General features: G+C 45.8%; 1 protein-coding gene across 2 annotated transcripts in view; it reads left to right on the top strand.

Moving 5' to 3' along the window:
* Positions 1-754: 754 nt before the first annotated feature.
* AGAP1 (ArfGAP with GTPase domain, ankyrin repeat and PH domain 1) overlaps positions 755-23213 on the top strand; it is a 321583-nt gene continuing 299124 nt past the window's right edge. For both annotated transcript variants that reach the window (XM_058809286.1, XM_058809285.1), the window contains exon 1: positions 755-1014. In XM_058809286.1, the coding sequence (XP_058665269.1) occupies positions 852-1014 (163 nt within the window). In that variant the 5' untranslated portion in view covers positions 755-851. The remainder of the gene's footprint in view (positions 1015-23213) is intronic.

Genomic DNA, 23213 nt, shown 5'->3' with positions numbered 1-23213 from the left:
CATCCCTGCCGTTCCAGGGACAGCTTCCACTATCCCAGGCTGCTCCAAGCCCCAGTGTCCAACCTGGCCTGGAGCCCCTCCAGGGCTGGGGCTGCCATTCCCGGCGTGAATGGCGGACTGGGCACTAACTCCTACTTTCATCACTTTCAGGGCTCCAGCGGCTGCGGGGGCCGGACTCACGGTGAGGGGCCCCATACCTTCCTGCGGGGTGAGCGCTGTCGGCCGTTCCTGAGGGCGGGACCGGGCCGGGTCCGGCGTCCCTGAGAGGACGGGAGCGGTACCAGCCCGACCCTCCCTCAGCGCCTCCCTCCCGGACTACATTTCCCAGCGTGCCCGAGGGTGGGGCAGTGCGGGGCCTGCGCGGTGACGTCGCCGGGAGGAGGCGTGGCCTGCGCCAGCGTGAAGCGGGGCTAAGCGGGGAAGGACGCGGGGCGAGCGCGCGGGAGGGCGCGAGGCCGCGGCGGGGCCCCGACCATTGGCTGCCGCGGGGGCGCGCGCCTGCCGGGGGGGGCCCGGCCATTGGCTGGGGGGGGGGCGCGCGCGCCGGGGGCGGCGGCAGGACCGGGAGCCGTGAGGGGCTGAGGAGGCGGCGGGACCGCGACCGGCGGAGCAGGACCGCGACCGGGAGCGGGTCTTTCCTCCCTCCCTCCATGGGGCCGGGGGCGGCCCTGCCCCGCCCCGCCGCCGCCGTCGTGAAGTGACAGCGCGCTGCGAGGCCAAGGCGCTGCTGCCGGCCCGGCACGGGGCGCGGGGGGGTGTCCGGTGAGTGAGGCGGCGGCGGCGGCACGGGCTCGCCCCCGCCGCCGCCCGGGGGTCTCGGCGCGAAGGGGCCGGAGCGGAGCGGCCGCGCCATGAACTACCAGCAGCAGCTGGCGAACTCGGCAGCCATCCGGGCTGAGATCCAGCGCTTCGAGTCGGTGCACCCCAACATCTACTCCATCTACGAGCTGCTGGAGCGGGTGGAGGAGCCCGTGCTGCAGAACCAGATCCGCGAGCATGTCATCGCCATCGAAGGTGAGACGGCACGGCCGGGAGAGCAGCGAGCGGCGAGGGGTGCCCCAAAACCTCCCCCAACCCCTGGCCCTGCATCCCTCAAAACCTCCCCAGCCCATGGTGCTGTGCTCCCCCAAATCCTCCCCAGCCCATGGTGCTGTGCTCCCCCAAATCCTCCCCAGCCCATGGTGCTGTGCTCCCCAAAGCCTCCCCAGCCCATGGTGCTGTGCTCCCCTAAATCCTCCCCAGCCCATGGTGCTGTGCTCCCCAAAGCCTCCCCAGCCCATGGTGCTGTGCTCCCCTAAATCCTCCCCAGCCCATGGTGCTGTGCTCCCCAAAGCCTCCCCAGCCCATGGTACTGTGCTCCCCAAAGCCTCCCCAGCCAATGGCTTGCTCCCCCAAAGCCTCCCCAGGCCATGGTGCTGTGCTCCCCAAAGCCTCCCCAGCCCATGGTGCTGTGCTCCCCCAAAGCCTCCCCAGGCCATGGTGCTGTGCTCCCCAAAGCCTCCCCAGGCCATGGTGCTGTGCTCCCCAAAGCCTCCCCAGCCCATGGTGCTGTGCTCCCCAAAGCCTCCCCAGGCCATGGTGCTGTGCTCCCCCAAAGCCTCCCCAGCCCATGGTGCTGTGCTCCCCAAAGCCTCCCCAGGCCATGGTGCTGTGCTCCCCCAAATCCTCCCCAGGCCATGGTGCTGTGCTCCCCAAAGCCTCCCCAGCCCATGGTGCTGTGCTCCCCCAATGCCTCCCCAGCCCATGGTGCTGTGCTCCCCAAAGCCTCCCCAGGCCATGGTGCTGTGCTCCCCAAAGCCTCCCCTGGCCATGGCCCTGCGCCCCGAAAGCCTCCCCCAGCCCGCTGCTCTGCTCCCCCGCACCAAACGTCTGCCAGTCCTGTTCTCCGTCTCAAGCCTCCCCCAGCGCATGGCTCTGTTTATCCACCCCCCCCCGTCCCTTCTCCAAGACCACGGCTCTGTTTATCCATCCCCTCTCAGCCCTCCCCAAGACCACGGCTCTGTTTATCCATCCTCCCCCAGCCCACGGCTCTGTTTCTTACCCTTCCCTCCGCGCTCCCCTTCTTCCCCCCCACCATTGCCACCTCGTGTATAGCCCTGTCCCCGCCGCTCCGCCTCCTCCATGGCCCTGCTCCCCCTCATCTCCCAAGCCCATGGTGCTGCTCCCCACTTCCCTCCATCTCCCCCAGCCCCTTGCACTGCACCCCCCGTGCCCCCCAGCCCGCGGGTCGTGGGGAGCAGCCGCCTCTCCTCTCCGGGCTGCCTGCCCTTCCTTCCTCCACCCCTCGTTTTCAGGGAGCCGGAGGTGTTCCCGCTTGGTCCCCATCATTTCCTCGGCGCTGCGTGCCCCGGCTGTTCCCTCTGTTGGGATTTGTGGGGTTTAGAAGTTGTTCTGCTACTCGTGCACTGCTGCTGTGTGGGAGAGCAGCGTGTTCCTTCGGGCTGGGGTGCAGTGGGAAGGGTGATGCTCGCTTTGCCGGCAGAAGGGTTCGGGAAAATGAAATTTTCTCCGGCGCTCCCTGCAGCATGTGATGGAGACAGTGTGGAGCTGTGGTTTGGTGGTGTGAAGCGGGTAAACAAGACGTGCAGCTGGCTTACAGAGCGGTGTCGGTCTGTGCCGTAGTGTGAAAACAGGTCGGGAGGCAAGATGGAGATAACAGCCCTCTAAGCTTAGATTTATGTGCGTCTATCCCCGCAGGAGCACTACAGAGGCTTGAACTGCTTAGGATGCACAAAATAAAGGAAAGAAATCACCAGCGTAGGGAAGTCTGCAGATATTTTTTCTTTACTGTCGCTGGAGTTAAAAAGAGCAAACGGTATTGGCTAGGAATGTGTATTTTGTGGAGAAATTTATGGCTTATTTTGCTCGATAACTTGCTGAGCTTCACATCGTGTGCTTTTCCAACTGGAGTATCCTGTCGCTGTTTTGGAAGGGATTCAAGGTAGCAGAGTGTGATGTACAGCAGCTGAGACAGAGCTGCCTAAAACCCACTTGTGTTGGTGGCCTAGCTGCTCTTTGAGTGATATGTAATCCAAAAGTCCCGATGGAAAAGCTGCTATTGAGGTTGTTGCCTGAAAGATTTATTTGTGTGCCTCTGGAGCAGAGGAGCTCGAGCAGACAGATGCTGGTTCTTGCAGCTAACATTTTGGGGTTGGTGTGCTGTGTGGGGAGGCTGGCAGTGCCTGTCACTTACTGCAGAGCACTCCCCAACTCACACCAAGTGTGTGCTGGAGGTTTGTGCACATTCTCTGCTTTACCAGTCACTACTGAGGTTATGGTGTGGGGCTGTCCCCTCCTGAGGGTGCTTTGCCTTTTCTTTCCTCTCCTGAGGAGTTTAAAGCTTATTAGTACCCCTGGTGGCAGGCACTGTCCCCTTCTCCGTGCTGCTGCTGTTTGCATTTCCCTGGGATGGATGATGCCTGCAGCAGAGTGTTTTTCCAGTGGTAATTAATACATGTTTCTGAGGTATAAATGTGTTTGTGAATAAGATGCTCGGGCTCCAGTGAGGTGCCAGGCTGGTGTGGAAGTGGGAGGAGGATGTGGAGCGCTGGATGTAGTTATCTCCTTAGCACGTGATAGTCTTTTCATGTATTAATGATTTCTGTTACCTAACTGTGCCTCAGCTCGTTTGTCAATCACAAAGACTTGAAAACCAAAATAGCAGTCTAAAAACATGTTTCAAGAGCTGAGAGGATGAGTAAAACCTTCACAGATAATTTGCTGTCTAACTTTTATTGGACACTGAGTCATGAGAGCAGCAGCTCTGATAGCTGGGAACGATTTATCTAGAAAATGAGTGTATTGTATGTCTTCTGAGGGCTCTTCAGCTAGCTCTTAAATATTTCAACATGGAATAGTTACAGAGTTAGAGGTAAACAACAACTCCTCGCCCCTTTGGATTACAGCTCCACCAGGCTGTATTTTTTTGTAAACCTCCTGTAGCTAACTCTTTCTCACTGATAGCAGCCTGTAAATCCGTGTGGCAGTGCCATGTGTTGCATGTAGGAGCAACAGACATTTGGCTTGTGGTGGTTGCCTTCCAATTTTGCTGCAAAGAGCTTAGTGTTGTGCTGATAACTCCCCAAATCACAAAATCTTTTAACCTCAGGGTGCTTGAGGTTCACTGACAGGACTTGTGGTGTGGTTGGCATGTGGCTGCTGTGAGAAAATACCGAGTGACTTCCTGGAAGAGCTCCTTCCACTGCAAGGAGAGCTGTACCCTGTAAAGAGAAGAGAGTAGTCTTGTTAAGTGCAGGCTGCTTTAAACACCAGCTCCAGCCTACATGTGCTCCTTGAACTGCTCATTTAATGCTCTCCTGCTCAAGAGAGGGATGACAGCTCTGGAGAAGAACATGCTTGGAATTTTAAGCAATTTGGGACTTTCAGTGAAGTTCCTATTACTGATTCCTGGAGTTTTCTTTCCTATGTAGAGTGGCACTGTCTTTCCAGTGCCACTCAATAAAACTTCAGGTTTTATTGGCAGTGTGAACCCTCTTCCTTTTTACATTAGGAGCCCATAGGGGTGTCTGGGCGTGCTTGCTGGACCAAAGACTGTTGAAATAACCTGAAATTCAAATTCTCCCTTCAGCAGCAGTTGTTTATATTCAAGTGCAAGAGTGCTGTCTAATATGAAGGGAGTAAGTGCTCACCTGGGTCCTGAATTGATTTGTCCTTACTTTTTTTGCACAGAGATTTCTTGCCTTGTGTTATTCTAAGTTACATGTGATACTGGATAAAACAGTTCTGGGTGATAATGTTCATTAGTTTTTCCTCAGTGGATAAAGGTGCTGAAATAGAAGTAGGCTGCTCTCAGGTTCTTGCATGTCTCACAGTTGCAGAGCCAACAGTGGAACAGCATTTATTCTGTATTTTTTGTATAAAGTTCTATAAATGTTAAGCAGCCAATCAGTTTTAGAGTAAATTAGACTGTTCTATTAGTTTAATGACAGTGTAATTAATATTATTAGTCTGTTACACAGGCTTTACCATAGTCAAATCTGCCTTCCCATGTTCTGTAGTTCACTGCACCACTGCTTGGTCAACATTAAACATTCCTTGTACCAAGGATGATGTGTGCTTAGAAACAGGGAGAGAAAATATGGATTGCCTTCAGTGGTCTTTGGGGTACTGCAAATATCCTGAGGTTCCAAGGTGTGGTGATAGCTGAATGTGTCAGTTCCAGTTTCTCACCATCCAGGCTCAGACTACACTATATTTTTGTAAACTTTAGCAAGATGGAAAACCAAGGAAAGATGGTGAAAAATCTAATTTTTAATGCTTCATAAAAAGACTTTAAAACACTTTAGCCAAGATGATGTACACATTATTAATACTCTATAAAATATTAATATATTAGTACTAACATGCTGATGCAGCAGGTGTTGAGCATCTCAAATAGCTTTTATTTATTTATTTAGGGGGAAATTATTGCTTTAATTGGTAAGAATACCATACCAGCCATCATGTAGGTATGAATTGCTGTGTTCCAGAGCATTTTGTGATCTTTATTGTAGTTTTTCTGTTAAAAGTAAATTTTTTAAAAGCATGTTGTAAGTGTAAATTTTAATTTTGAAATGATGATTATTAAGTGATTGTGAAGTAGTACTTGAAGTCTTAGGAGAAATGAGATTGTACATTGGAAATAACTTGCTCAAGGCAGTGCAAAGATACACTGGCAAGTGTGTGGGTGGGAGAAAATGGGAGAAGGTACAAACCTTGCTTTATTTTTTTCCTTCTGGTCACTTTAAAAAGTACTGTTTGCTGAAAAGAAAGTAATTCAGGGTGCAGCTAAAACTCCTGAAGTACCTGAGCCTTGGAGGCATCTGATTGTTGTAGCTCCAGCTTTGCAGCCCTTGGATGCTGGCACCGAGTCTGTTGAGAGCAGTGTTACAGCAGGAGTTGTACTGGGTCTGAGTTGAGGCAGCAGTTGTGTCTGAGCACTTGTGCTGCTACTGAAGGCTGAGACAAGTTACTGCACAATGCATGTGCTGCCAAAGCATTGTTCTCTCTAGGGAAATACAGCTGTTCCAGGCCGGCTTGGACAGGGCTTGGAGCAGCCTGGGACAGTGGCAGGTGTCCCTGCCATGGCAGGGGTGGGATGGGATGGGCTTTAAGGTCCCTTCCAGCCCAGACCATTGTGGCAGTCTCTGGGTGCTTGTTACATTATTTCAATACATCAGAGGAATGGTGGCGTAGTTCAGCTCTTCAGGCATCACCGGCCAAAGCTGAAGAAACCCCTAGATATCACATGAAACAATTGCATCCAGAAACCAAAGTAGCAACTGGCCTCTTTGTGCTTTTGTTATGTTTGCATGTTGGAACTGTGGCTCAAACTGTGTAATTGCACAGCTCAGTCTGATTCTCCCAAGAGCCATCTTGTTTCAGATTGCTGGCTGAGCACAGCTGAGCATGGCAGTGTGCTGGTTGTGTTGGTTTGCTGGGGGATTAAATCCAGGGTGGGGAATCTGCCCACAGAGCTGGTGAGTGTATCCAGGTGGATTCTGAGCTTGCACGAACACAGTGAGCACGGACTTGGGTGAGGATGGTTTCCTGTCACAGCCAGGGCAGCGTGCTGGGAACGAGTCTCTTAATGCCCTTTTCTGCTGATCGTGCCCTGAGCTGTTAACCTGCCTCAGAGGTAACACACTGAGGCTGGGCAGGCCCTGGCACAGGTGCCCAGAGCAGCTGTGGCTGCCCCGGATCCCTGGCAGTGCCCAAGGCCGGACTGGACAGGGCTTGGAGCAACTGGCGCAGTGAGATAGTCCCTGCCCATGGCAGGGGGTGGAACTGGATGATCTTAAAGGTCCTTTCCAAACCAAACCATTCTGTGATCTGCTCTTGTTGTCTGTAGACCTCCAGTGTGAAGCAGTTGGTGAGATGCAGCACGTTTTGCTGTTTGTGTGGCTCATATGCAAATGAAAGCTATTTCTTTTTAACGCTGAAGATGTCAGACTCGAGCGTGTAGGTAAATGAGAAGATTCAAGTGTGTGATATTAACTGTACTTGCAGGGCAAACTAAAAACTAGGTTTGATAATTGTGTCTGAAGTTCCTGGAATGTCTTATTCTGGCTTTAAATTATATGCTTCACTGCTGTTCTCTGCAAAAGCTGCATGGTTAAATATCAGCTGCTTCTGAGCAAGCGCAGGAGGCTTGCAGATCAAGAGGAAAGCCTTGCACCATTGACTGTGAGGAGAACTCCTTTCCCCGGGGCACAGAAGGAGACCTGCTGTGCATCAGCTGATGTTGGTGGAGCAAACGTGCAGCGAGGCTTTGGAGTTTCAGGGAGTGTGCCGGGCCTTCTCCGCCGTTTGCTTTGGGGGATTAGCGGAAAGCAGCAGGCAGTGATGCTGATACAAGGGTTCGCGCTGCTGTGTATACACACCACTGTTTTTATTTCTGTTGAAATTGGCGAATGAGTCCTGCTCCCTAAGAGGGGCGCTCGGCAGCGCAGCAGACAGCACATTGCATTTGCTTTTGCTCAGCTCTTGGGAGAAGGGAACACTTTGGGAGCTGGGTTGCTGTGTCTGTGTTCTCCATTGTACTGAGCACTAACAAAGGGCAGTTGTGGTTTCAGGAGGTGACAGCGGTGCTCAGGCTAAGTGTCTTCACAGGACTTGGCTTCCAATTAGGAGAAGTGCTTCTTTCCCAGCACTTGGAGCAGCCATGGGCTTAGCTTTAACTTTGCCACCTGAAGGAATGGGTTTGTATCTTTGATCATGCTGTGAAACCTCGTATCCCCACCTCAGTTACGTCATTCATTGCTAATATTTAAGGGATGCACTTGCAAACATACTGCAGCCTTACAGTTATAAGTGAAATTAAAAAATCCCACACTCTTTTTGGCTAATGAGAGAGGCTTGGATTAGTTCCAGGCAGTTGAACAACTCCCCAGACTTCAGGAATACTCTGTTCTCACTGTGTCACCACTGGGATTGGTTTTGTCCTTTCCAATGAGCAAGGTGAGTGGTAGTGTTGATATTTTTAGCAAATCTTAGAAGAAAAGGTAATATAAGCTCCAGAAAAATCTCAGAACTCAGTTGCATCTCAACTGTGTGACCCTTTGCTGACAGTGCATTTCAAACATCCCTTTCTGCAATTGTCAGTTTTTATGTGAGGGGTTTTCTGTGTGACCTTCATACACACGGCTTTCTATCAGTTGTGGAACAAATCCAAAGTGATTGCTTAGTAATCTACACTGGATAAAGTTTTCTGTTCTGAGACAGCAAGTGGTGTATTCAATAGTTTTGATAATGCTGATGTCTGTGGGGGTAAGAGATTTGTCTTCTGTTATATTAGTTTTTGTCCTTGACTGCCTTCAAGCACTGTTTGTACTTTGAGTCACCTGTACTGAGGGAGAACTGTGGCTCAGCTTCTCTTTTGTGTGCCTGTCTGTCCTCACACCATGAAACTGAGCAAAGATGGTGCCAGATGTGGACAAGTTGGGATGCTGCTGATTTTTGATGTTTGACTTTTGTGATTTCTGTACCAATGGAGGCTGAAAAGGAGGGTGATTTGAACCTAGTGTTTGTAAGGAGAGACTTTTCAACTGCTTCCTAAGTAGGTTTTGATCTGAAGTTGTTTGCAGTTAGTTTGTGCTTCTCTTGTAATTGTGCTAAGGTTATAAATGCAGCATAAATCTGGTGATCCATGTTAGAAATAAGGTCATGTCTTGCTTAGATGTATTTTGGCTACCAGGCATCTTTGATTTCTTAGAAAGTTTGTTTTAAATTTTAGTTCCAAGGTGGAAATGGTGAGGATTCAGGTTTTCTTAGTGGTGCTGGTGAGTCCATTGTGGGCAGCTGGCAATTCCAAAGCCCTCTGGAAGTATTTAATAATTTTTTTTCTTAAGTGGGTAGAAGCAGATGTGTTACTTAATCAGTATGTGCACATTCAGCCTCATTAATGCAATTTCAGGATCCTGACTAATCTATTTGGAGCCTGCATAGTGGTACAGATGACAGGGTGTTAAGATAGTGGTGCATTTCTAAACCAGAGAATGACTTGTTCTTTCACTTTTCTTTCTTACTGCTTAAATGAGCTTCAGTTAACCACTTCAGGAACCCAGAGCTGAAACCACAGGGTTGATCGGTGTGAAAGATGTAATTTCAGTGTTTCCTTTGTAGCTTTACTAGTTTACATAGTTGGATAATGAATGTAAACCCAATGGTGAGGCAGTGACTTTGTTTGGTAATTTCCCCTTTTATCCCAAAGAAAGGTACAGGCAAGCAAAGGGACTCTGGGGAGCACTGGAATTGAATCTATAGCTTTGTGTGGATTGCTTTGTGTTTGTCTGTGAGAAGCTTACATTTTCAATTTTTTTTCATTGTTTTAAAGGGATTGAGGAACTCTTTATAGCTTAGACCAAATCAATGCTCAGCATGACTTAACTCCAAACCTCGACTTGGTAGTGCTTACATTTTCTATTAAACTAAAACCACAGATGTTGTTCCTTTCAGTAAATTCCTTATTAATTCTACCACTGTCTCTATAATTTCCAGCTGCCTTCTCCAGTGCCATAACCAGAGGGAGGAGCGACACAGCCAGGCAGTCTCTGTGGCAGGGTTTGTGGCATCAGGGCTGGGTTACACAGATGCAGCAGGTTCGAGTGTGAGAGATCCTTATCTTTGTTTGAGCTTCTCATGCTCAGGACAGCAGCCAGGACGCCTGGCTTTTTGGTATCGCAGCAACTGTGCTCTCCAGAGGAAATATGCTAAAAGCATGGCACTGGAATGCCCAGACAGCAATCACTTAAATGGATCCTATTTAACCTGGCAAGTGCTGCTGTGTCTGAGTTAACCCCTCGTGTGCCAGGAGCTGTCTGCATCACTCGGGCAACATCCCAGCTCGGGTGTCTGGCACGTGAATTTGGAGATGGCCAGTGGACAAATGAGGAGCTTTCTGCCTGGTTAGAATCACCTTGGACTTTAAAGCTTTAGTGTTGAAGAGATGTTACTTCTCCTATTTTTCTTTTTTCCCCCGAAATTCTCCCCAGTATCTGTGGAACCCTTTGTTAGAGCATCTCTAACAGCTTGAAGCTGCGTTGGGGATGTTGAGGTTGGATTTTAGGAAAAGGTTCTCCCCCAGAGGGTGCTGGCAGGAAATGGGCACAGCCTCAAGGCTGCCAGAGCCCAAGGAGGGTTTGGACAATGCTCCCAGGGATGCCCAGGGTGGGATTGTTGGGTGTCTGTGCAGGGCCAAGGGCTGGATCAATGATCCTTGTGGATCAGGATTACTCCAGCTCAGGAGAGAGATCCTGTGGTTCTGGAGGGTGACCTTGCTGTGCAAGTCAGACAGTGTTTGGACAGCTGCTGTTTTTCATCCAGCAGTGAATTTCCTCAAAGATACAGCAGCCAAACTCAGGGAAATGCTCCATAACTAGGGAGGTGAGGAGGTGATTGAAGTGTCTAAGGCTGTGGATGGATTGATAAACACGAAGCTGAAATACATGTCCAGGTCCAGGAAACAATCTAAAGTAGGCTTGCCTGGAAACTTAGGGAGGGTAGTTTTAGAGCTATGTAAATGCATTGTGGAAAGGATCCAGGGGGGTTCTCAAAGCAGAAAAATGATTGTGGCTTTGCAGTTTAAATCTGCTGCTTTGAACTAGGTTAGCAAGTGCAAATTGATGGAATGGCCCTTTTCCCACCTGCTTTCTATACTGTTACAGCCAGAATTACTCATTCAGTGAAATTCCTTGAGGTGGCTTGAACGTTTATAGTAATTTTCATGTCTCCAAGGCAAAAATCAGGTCATCCCTCAGCCTTCCTGTGGCAGCTGTAGCACACGAATGCAGCCAAGAAATCCATAAAGCCAATTTATGGCAGGAACCAATGGCACTTCTTGTCATAGACTTGGCCTAAGAAATTACCTGTGCTGCTTTCAAAGAGGTGATCTGACTGCAGGGTGCAAAGGATCTCTTGGAAACTCATTTCATCCATGTAGTAGTGCTGGAATAGTAAGGAATAATGGAGCTGCCATTGGATTCTTAGGTTAGAATACTGATGTCTTTTCTTTTGTAAATTTTATGTAATGGTCTGAGTTAGGCTTCAGTGACTGAGTTGTTCCTGACGTGGAAAGAGAAAACATTAATTAATATTAGGTCATAGTAAACTGTTACAGCCATAGCACAGCTCCTGGAGAGGCCTGGTAGGTGTTTATATTCAGGTGAGGTGATGTGACATGACAAATTTGGCCTGTTAAGAAATAATCAAAAGGCAGAGATAGGCACTTACTATCACTGGAGTGACATACAGCTTAATATCTGCTGCTCTGGGAGGCAGGCTGTGGAGCAGGTGTGGAGACTGAGAAAGATGGGCTGTAAATCTCTGATTTGGATCGCTGTTGAGCACTAAAACTAGAATGATAGCTTGGAAAGTCTTAAGAGATGTGAGTATTTGATTGTGAGGATTCTGATAATAAAAATCACTCTGTCATGAATTGCACTATCTCTGTTTCTGGCCAGAAGGTGTTATTGGTGGTGCTGCCAAGGGTACAATTGTCAGCTATCAAATCTAATAAATAATGACAATGAAGGAAAATAATGTACCATTACTGTCATGAACATAAAATCAATGATGTAGCAGAGTTTAAAGTGCTTTTGTAGTAAAGCTTTGTTCATATTTTCAATACATGCTAAAGAATTAATAGGATTATTTTCTTTCCACTGTGAATAAAGCCGAGTAATAGTTTTCCTGCCTAAAATTAGTTTTGGATTGCTGTTCAGGCTTGGGGTTGAAGGATCTCAGGGAGTCCCTGGGCCAGCTTCTGAGCCCCTGCCCAGGGTGGTGACATGGATGATGGGACTGTGAGAATTGACAATTGTGCTGGTATGTTCTGAGTACAGCAGAATCTATAGCTGCAGCCTGAGTGCAGGTGGGACCTTGCTGGAGCGGTTTATCATTTTTCCATGGCAGTTCTGCTGCTTGCACGGCAATCTGTAGTTCCACCCTTGCAGCTGAGTAAATGAAAGCAGGGAGGAGCAGAAACAAGCTGGGGAAAGCGATTCCTATACCCTGAGGCAACCCATCCATTCAGTCCCCTTTCATTGTTTTTCTCATGCAAAATAAGAGTCTCATTTTAACCTGCATTAATTAAGCTTCACCGCTGTGAGGTTGTGGCATTTAAGAGCATCTGGATGTACAACAGTGCACGAGTTCATGGACGGAAGGATGTGGCTGTTGGCTTATTTGGAGATGAGCTGGGCTGAGTGCCCGGGCGTGACCCCCGAGCTGGAGCAGGCTGTGTGTCGGCATTGGGTGCCAGGTGATCAGTACCGACAGCAGACCGGCCTCGATAGCGGCCTGAGAGCTGCGACAAGCAGCATGGGAGCTGAGCAGGAGCCCTAGGTGCCTTCCAGGAAGACATCACCTCCCTGGGAATACTTTGCTTACTGGAACATCGTGCTCCCCGCATAATAGGATTCAGTCAGAGTTTGATTTATGATGCTAATTGGCGTGGTAGTTGATGTGAACTGCGGGTACTAATTGCTCACTTGCTAATCCTCTCCAAATTATGTGACAAAAGCTTTTAGGATGGAGCATTACATGTGTTTTAAAACTGGTCTGCAGACGACTGTAAACAATTGGGGGCCCTTGTTTTGCTTTAAATGCCGAATTCAGGTGCTGGTCCATTTTAGTCACTGTAATGCTAAATGAGAAATTCAGTGGCTTTCATGTAGTCTCGTTGTTGTTCTTTGTGGGATTTAAACAACAGCTGAAAAAATATTCCAGAACATGCTTCCCCTCCCCTTTAAGCTGGAAAATTGCCATCATCTATATGGTAATAGTTTTTGTGTGTTATCTGTATGGTGAAGGCAGAGTATGTCTGTCTGTGCAGCTTTATGTAATGGAAAACACCGTGTGCCCTTGAGTTGGTGCTGGTGATGTCAGTGCAGCAAAAACTGCAGTGGGAAAACATAAGGAAGATAAAATGCAGATATTCATGCACTGTTGGGATAATGAAGGTATTTTGGCTGTGATGCTGGTAGAGGATATGTGCTTTGACTATTTTACTGTGCAAACCAATGAAGTTTATTGTAAACCAGAGAGATTCTGTATTTCCAGGCCGATAGGGAAAATCCTGATGTTAGATTATGGAATGCAGTAGTCTGAAGAGAGACTTTTACCTTTTCTTAAATAAGGCAAGAGCTGTTTCAGGGAGGAGCTGATTCTTCAGATTGAGAATTGTACTGGCTGCTCTGTGTGAATGGGGAGGATTGCTGTGCTTCTGTAACATATTGGATTAAAGTGGGTGTTTGACAAAACGAACATTAATCTATCTCAAACTTCATATTTCAAGGTGATTTAGACACTTTAATCATATCAAATTTTCTAATTTGAGCCTGACTGGCTTGCTCTTACAGCAAGCACTGCAATGAGATTACAGACAGCTGAAAGAAATTAGTCCATTTGGAAGCAAAAAGCATTTAAATACAGGTGTTTGGCTGTGATTTGAATATAGGCTGTCAACAGCAAGAGGCAAAATACCTCAGTGACCTAAAAAGTGCAAATATGTCCCTTTAGGGATTACTTGTTGTTAGGTAATGACATGTTATTAAAATTAAAGCTCACATTTATATCCCTTGATTTGCTAAGTAGGCCAATAGCTTTTTCAAATCCTGGTTGATAAATTGGGAAATGAATTTTGTCAGAATTTGTAAGGATGCAGGTAACTACTGCTGGTGTTTTGGATGATAATTTTTTAAAATTATTATGTAAATAAGGTGGTGTGCTCAGGCTGAACCGGCTACCTGCTAGAAGCTCGAATACAAGCACCATCATCTTGGAGGAAAGCAGCACTGGAGTGCTTTAGAAGTTGTCTGGTTTTCCTGAACCCCAGTGAAAGGTGCTGTCAGAGGGACCTGTGTTACCATGCAACGTGGAGACATTCCTCCTCCCTGCCTGACATTCTGCAGCTGCTTTTGTGTAGCTCTCACACTGTTTCTACTCAGCAGGTGGAAATATTGCCTGCTAGGTAAGTGATGGTATTTGATAAAAGCTGCTGAGTGATGCCACATTAAGGAAACGAAATATGGATAAATTGCAATTACAGATGGGATTAGATCTTTTTCAAACAAGATCATTGAGGATATAAGTAAAAAAAAATCCAAAATAACCATCTGCTACAAACAGGGATGAATACAGTTGTGTAAATCTGTGTTCTTCCTGAGTACGATCTGTGTCTTATTTCAGCGTGTGTCTCTGTGAACTTGATGCCATCAATAAAAAGGCTGTTCCTAGCTAGGTCTGTCAGCAGAGACTGGACACTTATTGTCCTCAGGGTAATGTGTTCCCTGGACAGGGATTAAGGTACAGGTTTTACTGGGAATAGTGTCTGGAGAACACTAGAACATCCCTCTCCTACCCTGTGACTCTTTGTTTGGGTTGGTTTCTGTTGCTTTTACTCTTAGGTCCCTGGGTTGTGTGATGGATCTCCAGGATCACCTCTGGATTGAGGAAAATTGTTACCTGTGGGTGTAACAGGCACTTCTTACACATTCAGGAGTTAAAAACTAAAATCAAGAACAAGTGGGCTTGAACTTGGAGATACCTGATTGAAATTACATAAAGGTCTAGAAAAGCAGCAGTTATAATGCTGATTATGAATTGTCCTCTAGATTGTGTATTGCCAAATTGTTGTTGTATTACCATCCTATACACACTCAAATAATAAAAAAGCAAAGAATTAGACAAGATTAATTTTAGTCCAGCTTTTAAAGCAGAATGTAGAAGCGGAGTCTCAGGAGATAGTACAGTAAGCATCTTGAAAATGTGGCCTCTGTAGCAGTGACAGTGGCTCATCTCTTGGCATCCACGGTGGGTTTTGTGTTTTGGGTGCTGTGGCCAAGCTACTGCAGGAGCAATTCCACATGGAGCAGGGGGAACTGAAAGCCCAGTGTGGTTGCTGCTGGCCCTGGAGCTTGAATCAATTGCTAAAAATGTACATGCAGATGTGTCTGTCTGCACCCCAAAACACCTGAGGGAAGAGCAGTGGGCTTGGACAGGCTGGGAGCTGTGTATGGAGAACTCAGGTTTGATGTCCTTGGGAATGTGGACAGGTGGAAGCTCTGGTGCTGCTGAGGGATGTAACCATCATGGGGAGAGAGTGTGAGATCTGTTTTCTAGCTGTAATAGCTTGTGAGTAATTCCTGTGGAGCTGTAAAAGTGGATTTTAATGGTCAAGGTAGCCGTATATGATTGAGCTATGGGATAGTGAGTGGTTTCCTCACTTGCAAGGAGCATTTTTTGCTCAGTTTGCCTCCAAGCAGGACAAACAGGCCATTGAGCATAGGTGGTGGCTGGAATGCAGCAGCTTCAGTGTACATGGCTTTTACTCTCCCAAACTTCTTGAGTGCTTGCAGGCTGTTGGCTTTTGAAAGCAAAAAGAAGCCAAATTCTTGTAATAGTCAAGGACAAACAGCTGTTCTGGGAGACTTTGAGATAGGAACTAAAATGACATAACTTGAGAGAATTTTGAAGGCGTCTGGATTATCACTTTGGTGTGCTTGAATGTTGTGAAGGGATTTGCTGGATCCAGTTCTGCTTCTGGTCCCTGTGATTGCCAACTTTCAGACCAGTTTCTATATTTAGACATTTATGTGTGCTATGTGATAATGAGCAGCTGATGTAAAAGCAAATATTTTTAACTGCTTGGCCCTTGTTTAATTTGGATCCTACATCCACTTGTCAGCAAATGTATGAATTTGGAGTTAACTTTTACCTGTTTAAAATAAAACCCAGTGTGTTAATTTCTTTAAAAGAGCAGTAAATCAAATTACTTGTGTTTATGTTGCATTCAAGTGGGAGGTGATGGGGGATATTCCTAAGAAGGCATAGATAAGGGCTAATGACAAATTGTGGTACAAGATGGAAATAACTGAGATTGAAAATCAGGTCTGTTCTCTGGAACATGTTTTTCATCCAGGGGCTGACTTGCATAAAGGCAACAAACTGTTTGAGCTTCTGCTCTTTGTTTACTCTTGGGGAGGTGGAAGCTTTATGTTGAGAAAAGGACCCAGAATTTGTTGTCTCCTTATAACATGTGGCTGATTGCTAATCTTATGGAAATGATGTATTGAGCAGATGAGACCTGATTAATAATAAATAAAGATGCTGAGAGTGATTTGGGGGGGCGGGGAAATTAAGCTTTTATTTTAATTCTTTTTAAACCCCCACAGAGTAAAGCCTCTTTAAGCTAGTCAGGTAAGCATAGTCTGTAACCTGAGAATTATATTACTCTGCTCCTTTGTGCCTTAGAATTACTACAACCTCCATTCAGCTTGAATTGAAAATGAGGTGATGTGCTGCTTCATTCCCAGGTTGGATTTAGCTGGAAACAATACTAGAAATGTGCAAGACTTGTGGTAAAGTTGAGCAGCAGAATATAAACTTGCTAAAAACAGATGCAGATCCTCACGGCCCTCTGAGAGCGTAGCTGAAGAGTGGGTGAGCCTGTGATATTTAATTTAATTTGCTGGTGGAGGGCTCTGGGCTGTGTTTGCTGAATTGCTGTCTTACACCTCAATGTGCTTTTCCTCAAGGAGCAGAGCAGGGGAGGATGCTGCACACAAGCTCTTGCTGCTGAACACCTCAGTGTAAAATAACTCCCAGGCCCTAGCAAACCTGTTTCTCTGGGAGGGAAGGTCCTTCCAACCCAAACCACGTTGAGGAAAGGAAATCTGGTCTTCATTCCAAACGTTTGATTAACCTTGACTGTGGAGAGCTTTTTGGAGGATGCTCGGGTTGTCTGCCAGACTTGTGGCTGAAAGTTACAGTTTGTTACCATCTCAACACCCCCTGTAGTGGAGAACAAAGCATTTCTCTAACTTGGAAAATCTGTATCCTAGGTTTGAGTGAAATCAAGAGCATGTTCCTGAAGTCATGTAATGCTAATGCTGCTCGGTGTTGGCTACTTTGGATGGTGTAATCTAAGTAATTTTGTAATGAATGCGTGACTGTGGTAATCCCTTAATGGTGAGATAATTGCAGCACTTAGAAGAGCAACTGTTGGCCATAATAGACAATTAAGTTTTGCATTAGGTAGCTGGAATTTTGTAGAAAATTATTATTTATCCCCAAGTTCATGAGTGCTTGAGTCCCAAGTAGGTTTGACTCACTCAGTCCCTCTTCCCTCCTACAATATCAGAGGCTCTGTAGCTGATTCCTCTGTCAGTGGCTCTGGGAAACCACGGAGTGCTGTGGAGATGAGAATTCTGCCAATATAAGCTTTCCATGGAAACATTTATCAGGAAATTTAATTGAATGAAAAAATAAGCTAATAGGCCAGCCTAGAGCAGCCTTCTCATGTTGTCCTAATGCTTCCTTTTCCCTGGCTAACCTGATACTGAGGTGTTTGAGTAGTCTGATAATGGATGAGTGCAGATAGAGCCCAGTCAGAGTAGTAACCCTGCTCAGAACATACATCATCAGCTTTTCAGAAATGCCATCTTGTATTGCAGTGAAAAACACAGGGTTCGTGTTTTCAGCTTTTTAGTACAGGTTAAATTTGCATCACAGCTTCCAAAGCTTTAGTGAAAGGTTCTCTGCATTGCTGAACAATCACCCGTACAATTTTCACCTTTTCTGTTGAAGATATGATACCAGGGGTTAGGAACTTGAAGCATCAAGTGGTTGTGAGCAGAATGCACAGTTCACAGGATTTCAGGGTAAATCAATGAATTTCCTTTGCCGTTGTACTCACAGTAAAGCTAGGAGTGTGGGAAGTTTCATTTACATTATTTTCTAAATAGTCAGGGTTCAGATCATGTGTTGAGATTGGTTTTTTTTAATTGTAGAAGTGCTGGGTGGAGATAAGTGGTCTCACTAACTGTAATATGTCTGCTACAAATACTGTACTGCGTTTCTGTGCAATTTCTTTCCCTCTACTTGTTCTAAAACCTTTCCTAAAACCTGTGATTCTCATATTGATACTCTCAAATTCTAAAATCTAAACTTGCAGAAAAATGTTGCAATGAGGGAAGAGCTGCAAATTTTGAACAGTGTTGCCAAATCCAAGGCAATCTGATTTCTAATGTGTTACTCTTGAATATTCAGAGTATGCAAACAGGAGGAAGTTTTCTCTTACAAAGTTTGTGTCCTTTGGGGAATGAGAGACATCTGAGACAAATCTGTTATATAATGTTACTGAATTTCTGCTAGATAGCTATTAGTTAAGCTGTGTAACTTTTTTTTTTTTTTGTTGTTTAAAAACAGATTTTAAGTTGTTAATATGTATTTTCCACTTTATATTTTTTTCCTGGAGATGGAAGAATGGCTTGGAGGTGTGAGTAAAACACCAGATCCAGTGCTTTGGCAGTGGCAGGGAGCTCTCACTGCAGAGGTGGCTTTGTCACTCAAGTGTGAATCTTTACTGATCAGTATTGTGAGACATCTCATCATTCAGTAATGAATGCTGATCCCCATTAAACTCCAGCATCTTCCAGATGACTTGGATCTTCATTTCTAGGTGAGGTTTAATGAAAACACATTCTGGCTTACTGCTAGGAGCCTTGGCCTTTTTAAAATGCAGCTGCTGCTAATTTTAGCTCCTGTGTTCTTGAAATGCCACTAGTAGCTACATACTCAATAACACTGAAAATAAAGGGACTTTTCACTCCCTGCAAGATGTGTAAGAAGCCATGGTGCTATGCAGCAGTTTTGTGTTGAATTCCAGCGTGGCTGAAGCTTAGGAGTTCTCAGCTGACTTGCCCTGGGGTTTCTGTGCAGTTTCAGGCAATTGCCCAGGCTGTGCAGGCTTCAGGCACTGTAGCTGTGCCAGAATGTGGATTAAATGCAAGTCCTGGCCCTGTGGGACAAGGGTCAGCACGTTGGAAGTGACCCCTGTGTTGCATCCAGATGAAAACCTAGCAGGAATTAATCTAACAAGTGCATTTTTCCTGAAGTGAACCACTTATTTCAGTTTGCAATAATTCACTGTTTGCCTAAGAGAATTAGAACTTTCATTTGTCATGAACCAGAGTGAAGAATTATATAGCAGGTTGCTACTGGTTTATGTCTGAAAATAATTTTGAATAATTCCTGCTTGGGCTCTGGCAGTGTTAGTGTGAAAGCTGGCTGAAAACAACCATGGCCTGTGTTACTGCAGTTGCAGAACCTCACAGCTTTGTGGGGGAGTGTTTGCCAACACCTGGTGATAATCCCCTGTTGGTGTCCTAGACTGAGGGGAATAAAAGCTTTGGAAATGACATCCTTTTCCTGATGGCAGGAGCTGAGGTGCCAGTGTTTGTCCTGGTTTAAAGGTGGTCTGGGTGAGCAGAGGGCTGGGTGCTGCTCCTCAGGGCCTTTGGTAATTTTAATTATTTGCTGTATAATTCAAGGTCAGTTTTTCCTCAGGTTATCTAGAAAGAAACACTCACTATTCAGAACTGTTTTTTATTTCTCTCTGTCTAGGACAACAGGGGATTATCACCAGGTGTTTGTAAATAGACAGACAGTGTGTATTGAACACTTAAATCTGATCAAGAGCTTGATCCTGTAATCGCTCACAGTGATTATCTTTACAAACAAATCTGCAGAATGCTGCTTTATTTCCTAGAAATACACAGCAAGTGAGAAGGGCTGATGCCTTGTTTGTCAACAGGAAGTGTTTTCTGGTGGGAATGTTTCATTTGGCACTGGAAGTGTGGCTGGTTTGGTTTGTTTGTGGGCACAGCCAGATGGACAGGGCAGAGCAGTGAACAGTGAGAGCTGTTTCTTTTCTGGCTGAGCTGTAACACTGCAGAGGGCCCCAGTCTGTGTCGTTTCAGACCATAACTGAGTTGGACACCTTCAGTTTGTGCAGAAAGCAGAGCTGTGATCTGTGTGCTGATCAGGGCAGCAATCGATTTGCCTTGGCTGCTGGCTGCTACTCACAGCTAATTTTTGTTTCACTTTTGTGGATCTGCAGAATTCCTTCACTCTTGAGTCATGTCTCCCATCGATTGGGACTCAGCACTTGGAGAAGGTTTTAAGCCAAACAATGGTACTTTTTAGGACTTGGTCAGATGCTCACTTGGCTGTAGCTGTTGCAAGATGATAACTGCAATAATAAATATTGCAAAGAAATTGGATCTTATTGCATTCTCTGAGCAGTTATGAGAAGGACTTAATTAGAGTTCTGGGAAAGAGATGAAGATCAGCCTGATGTGGCTGAACTGGGAAAAAAGCATTTTGACTTTGGCCTAGTAACTGTGCAGTGAAAAGAATTTATATTGACTTTGAGCAACTGAAGTGAAAAAAGTCACAATACTAGGGGAGTCTGGTACTACTGTAATGAATTGGGACTTGGCTGGGTTTATTTGTTTGTTTGGATTTTTTTTCAGAAATGACAGAATCAGGCTAATAATTATTAAACCTTTGCCTAGGAGCAGTGAAATTGCTATGGAAGGATCTCAGATGCTTCTTTTTAAATAGTGGTAAATACAGTATAAGAACCAAGCCAAGGGGCTGATACTCAGCTCTGAATTAGTGTTCTCAACTTATGCTTATAACTGAAAAAAGAGTACATGTGCATGTTAAAAGGTCAGTACAAACTTGATTTCTTTGCTTGCTTTAAGACTCAGCTATAAGAATGTTTTACCTTTTGCTTCATTAGCAATATTGACTTGGTGATGTTAAAGACGTGCTTGAAAAATAACTTAGCTTATTGGTTTACAGATCAGCTGTTGGATTTTTGATCTGAAATTCAGGCAGTGGCTGAAATGGAAACAAGTGAAGGGACCCCAGCTTGCTGCCCATGTGATGGAACAGGGAGGAGAACCCCAGGCAGGAAGGAAAAAGGAGTGTAAATATTAAATAACTGAGGGCCACTGCCTTGGTGATTGCCCCCAGTTCTTGGAAGAACCTTCTAATGAGGGTCCTTGTGAGATGCCTCCTTTGTGCCACCAGCTCATGATGGAGAGGGGCTGTGGTTCTCCACGAGATCTTTGGGAGGTCCCAGGTTTTAGGAGTGTTTGTTTGCATGGGAGGGCAGATGATAAGCAGGGAGCTGCAAAGGGAGGTGGGTGCCTGTCCAGGCTAATGAACACACTCTGAGCAGTAATTAGGCCTTGTATGGAAGGGGAGAGTGAGGAGCATCTGCAGCCACTGGCTCAGGAGTTTATTAGTGTGAGAGATGAATTATTGAAGGCAGATGTTCCCAGAGCGTTCTCCAGCCCTGTGCTAATGGAAAAGGTGATGATTAGCCTCAGTTGGTTGATGGCTGAGGAGGAAATGCAGAAAACATCTTAAACTACCAGGAATTGCTGCTCTTTAGAGTAGATTCCAGTGAGGGGTGACTTCAGTTCAGCCTCAACTTACTTAAATCAAACGACCTGATTGAATTCAGACTTTCCTTGAATTCTTGTCCCTTTCATTTTTTTAAAATTTTAATTGGCAAATTTGTCATTCCAAAATAAAGATGCCATGAAATGAATGCCATGTCTTCTCCATAAATGAACTCTGTTACAGGGGAATTCCCTATAAGGATGAGGTAAGGATCATGGAGTATGGCTGTGCCAAATGTAATGTGGATTAATTAAATAAAATTAATTTCAAAATCATTTTCCTGGCAGATTCCTGAATTTTGAATTTCAGTAGGCCTGGCAAATAGCTTAATTTACTATGTTTCATAATAATCTAGATCTGTCTCACTGACTTGTTCTCATATTGAAAAAAATAAAATGACATCAACTACTTTTTCCATCTCTCTTTGTTCATGCTGGGGGTGAATTTCTTTGACAGGCTGCTTTGAGTGAGACATGCTCTGGCAGACAACTTCAAAAATAGAGCTCTGCTAACACCTAGGTTTTAGCATAACAATGGCTGAGGATGAAAACTGTTGAAATATTGATGTGAAGTGTAAGCCAGGATGGTGACAAAAGGATCTATAGTACGTATAGATACGAACCTAAAAAGTATGTAAAATGTAAAGCAAATTCATACCATTTTGGAATAACACACAAAGAAATATCTGTCTGCCACCCCTGTTAAGGAGGATATCAGAAGCTTTTAAAAGGTTAGATTGGAGCTTTGTAACAAAAAGATAAATACACAGAATGGATTGTGCTGACCATTTGCCCAAGACTCGCGGCTGCTAGGGGCTCATTTTTGCCCATGTAGTTGGTTTAGGTCACTCTGAAAGCCTGCAGTATTTTGAGGATAAGCTGCTCAGTTCATGAGTGAGCATTCTGTGGTTTGCCTCACATCCAAGGCATCTGTGGGAAGTGCTGTTGGATGTGGTGGCTGCAAATGCACTTGGAAAGCAGAGCTCCAAACCAGCCCGTGGTTTAGTTCTGCCTGACCTCTGGGCTGAAGCAGCCAAGGGCAGCTGCCTGTTCTCTGCAGCTCTGTGTTGAGCAGCAGGAGCACAGCTGATGTGCAGGAGCAAGAAAACTTAAGACTTGAAATTTCTGGTCCAGAATTGTTCCCTGTGAGGGTGGGCAGGCCCTGGCACAGATGCCCAGAGCAGCTGTGGCTGCCCCTGGATCCCTGGAAGTGTCCAGGCCAGGCTGGATGAGGCTTGGAGCAGCCTGGGACAGTGGAAGGTATCTCTGGAACAAGGTGGACTTTAATGTCCCTTCCAGCCCAAACCATTCCATGATAAATTGTTTGTCATGTCTCGTGTATGGAAAACAGAAAAGCCAACTTTGCTGTGAGCATGGGGGCATGTGCAGGAGCTGAAGTTGTTGCTCCAGGATTAGCCCTGCAGGTGTTTCCCTGCAGATGAAACCAAGCCTCTGCTGCATCAACAAAGGGCAGCAAACAGCCAAAGCAGTGAATAAACAGTGCTGTGTGATGGCTGAATTACATTTATCAGTTGATAATAGTGGGAAAGCCTTGTAAAGAATGCTGAGGAGTTAATGCCGTTGGCTTGGCTGATGCTGTAATGTTCTGAGGATCAGCTATAAAATAATTCCAGCGAGGAGGAATCAGCTTCCTTAACTGATAACTCATAAATAATGCTGGAGGAAATCACTAGCTCCTACCTGGGAAGGTTTACTGAAGTAACAGATATAACTGAAAAAGTGCATGGAGTGTTTAGCCCTGATAATTATCTATCGTTGTAAAACTGAATAAAGTCTTCTGTGGTTGATCATGACTGCTTTAAAGACATGAAGCAACACTCTCATGATCTAACACTTGCTAAATGTTCAAAATTAACCAAATGGTGGTAATTGAAGAGCAAAGTGAAAAGACAGCATTTTGAACACGTTTTCTGTTAGAAATAAGTAGCAACTCTT

This window comes from Ammospiza caudacuta, chromosome 8 (genome assembly GCF_027887145.1).
Source record: "Ammospiza caudacuta isolate bAmmCau1 chromosome 8, bAmmCau1.pri, whole genome shotgun sequence".
Taxonomy (NCBI): Eukaryota; Metazoa; Chordata; class Aves; order Passeriformes; family Passerellidae; genus Ammospiza; species Ammospiza caudacuta.
This window is presented reverse-complemented; position numbering and strand designations above follow the sequence as displayed.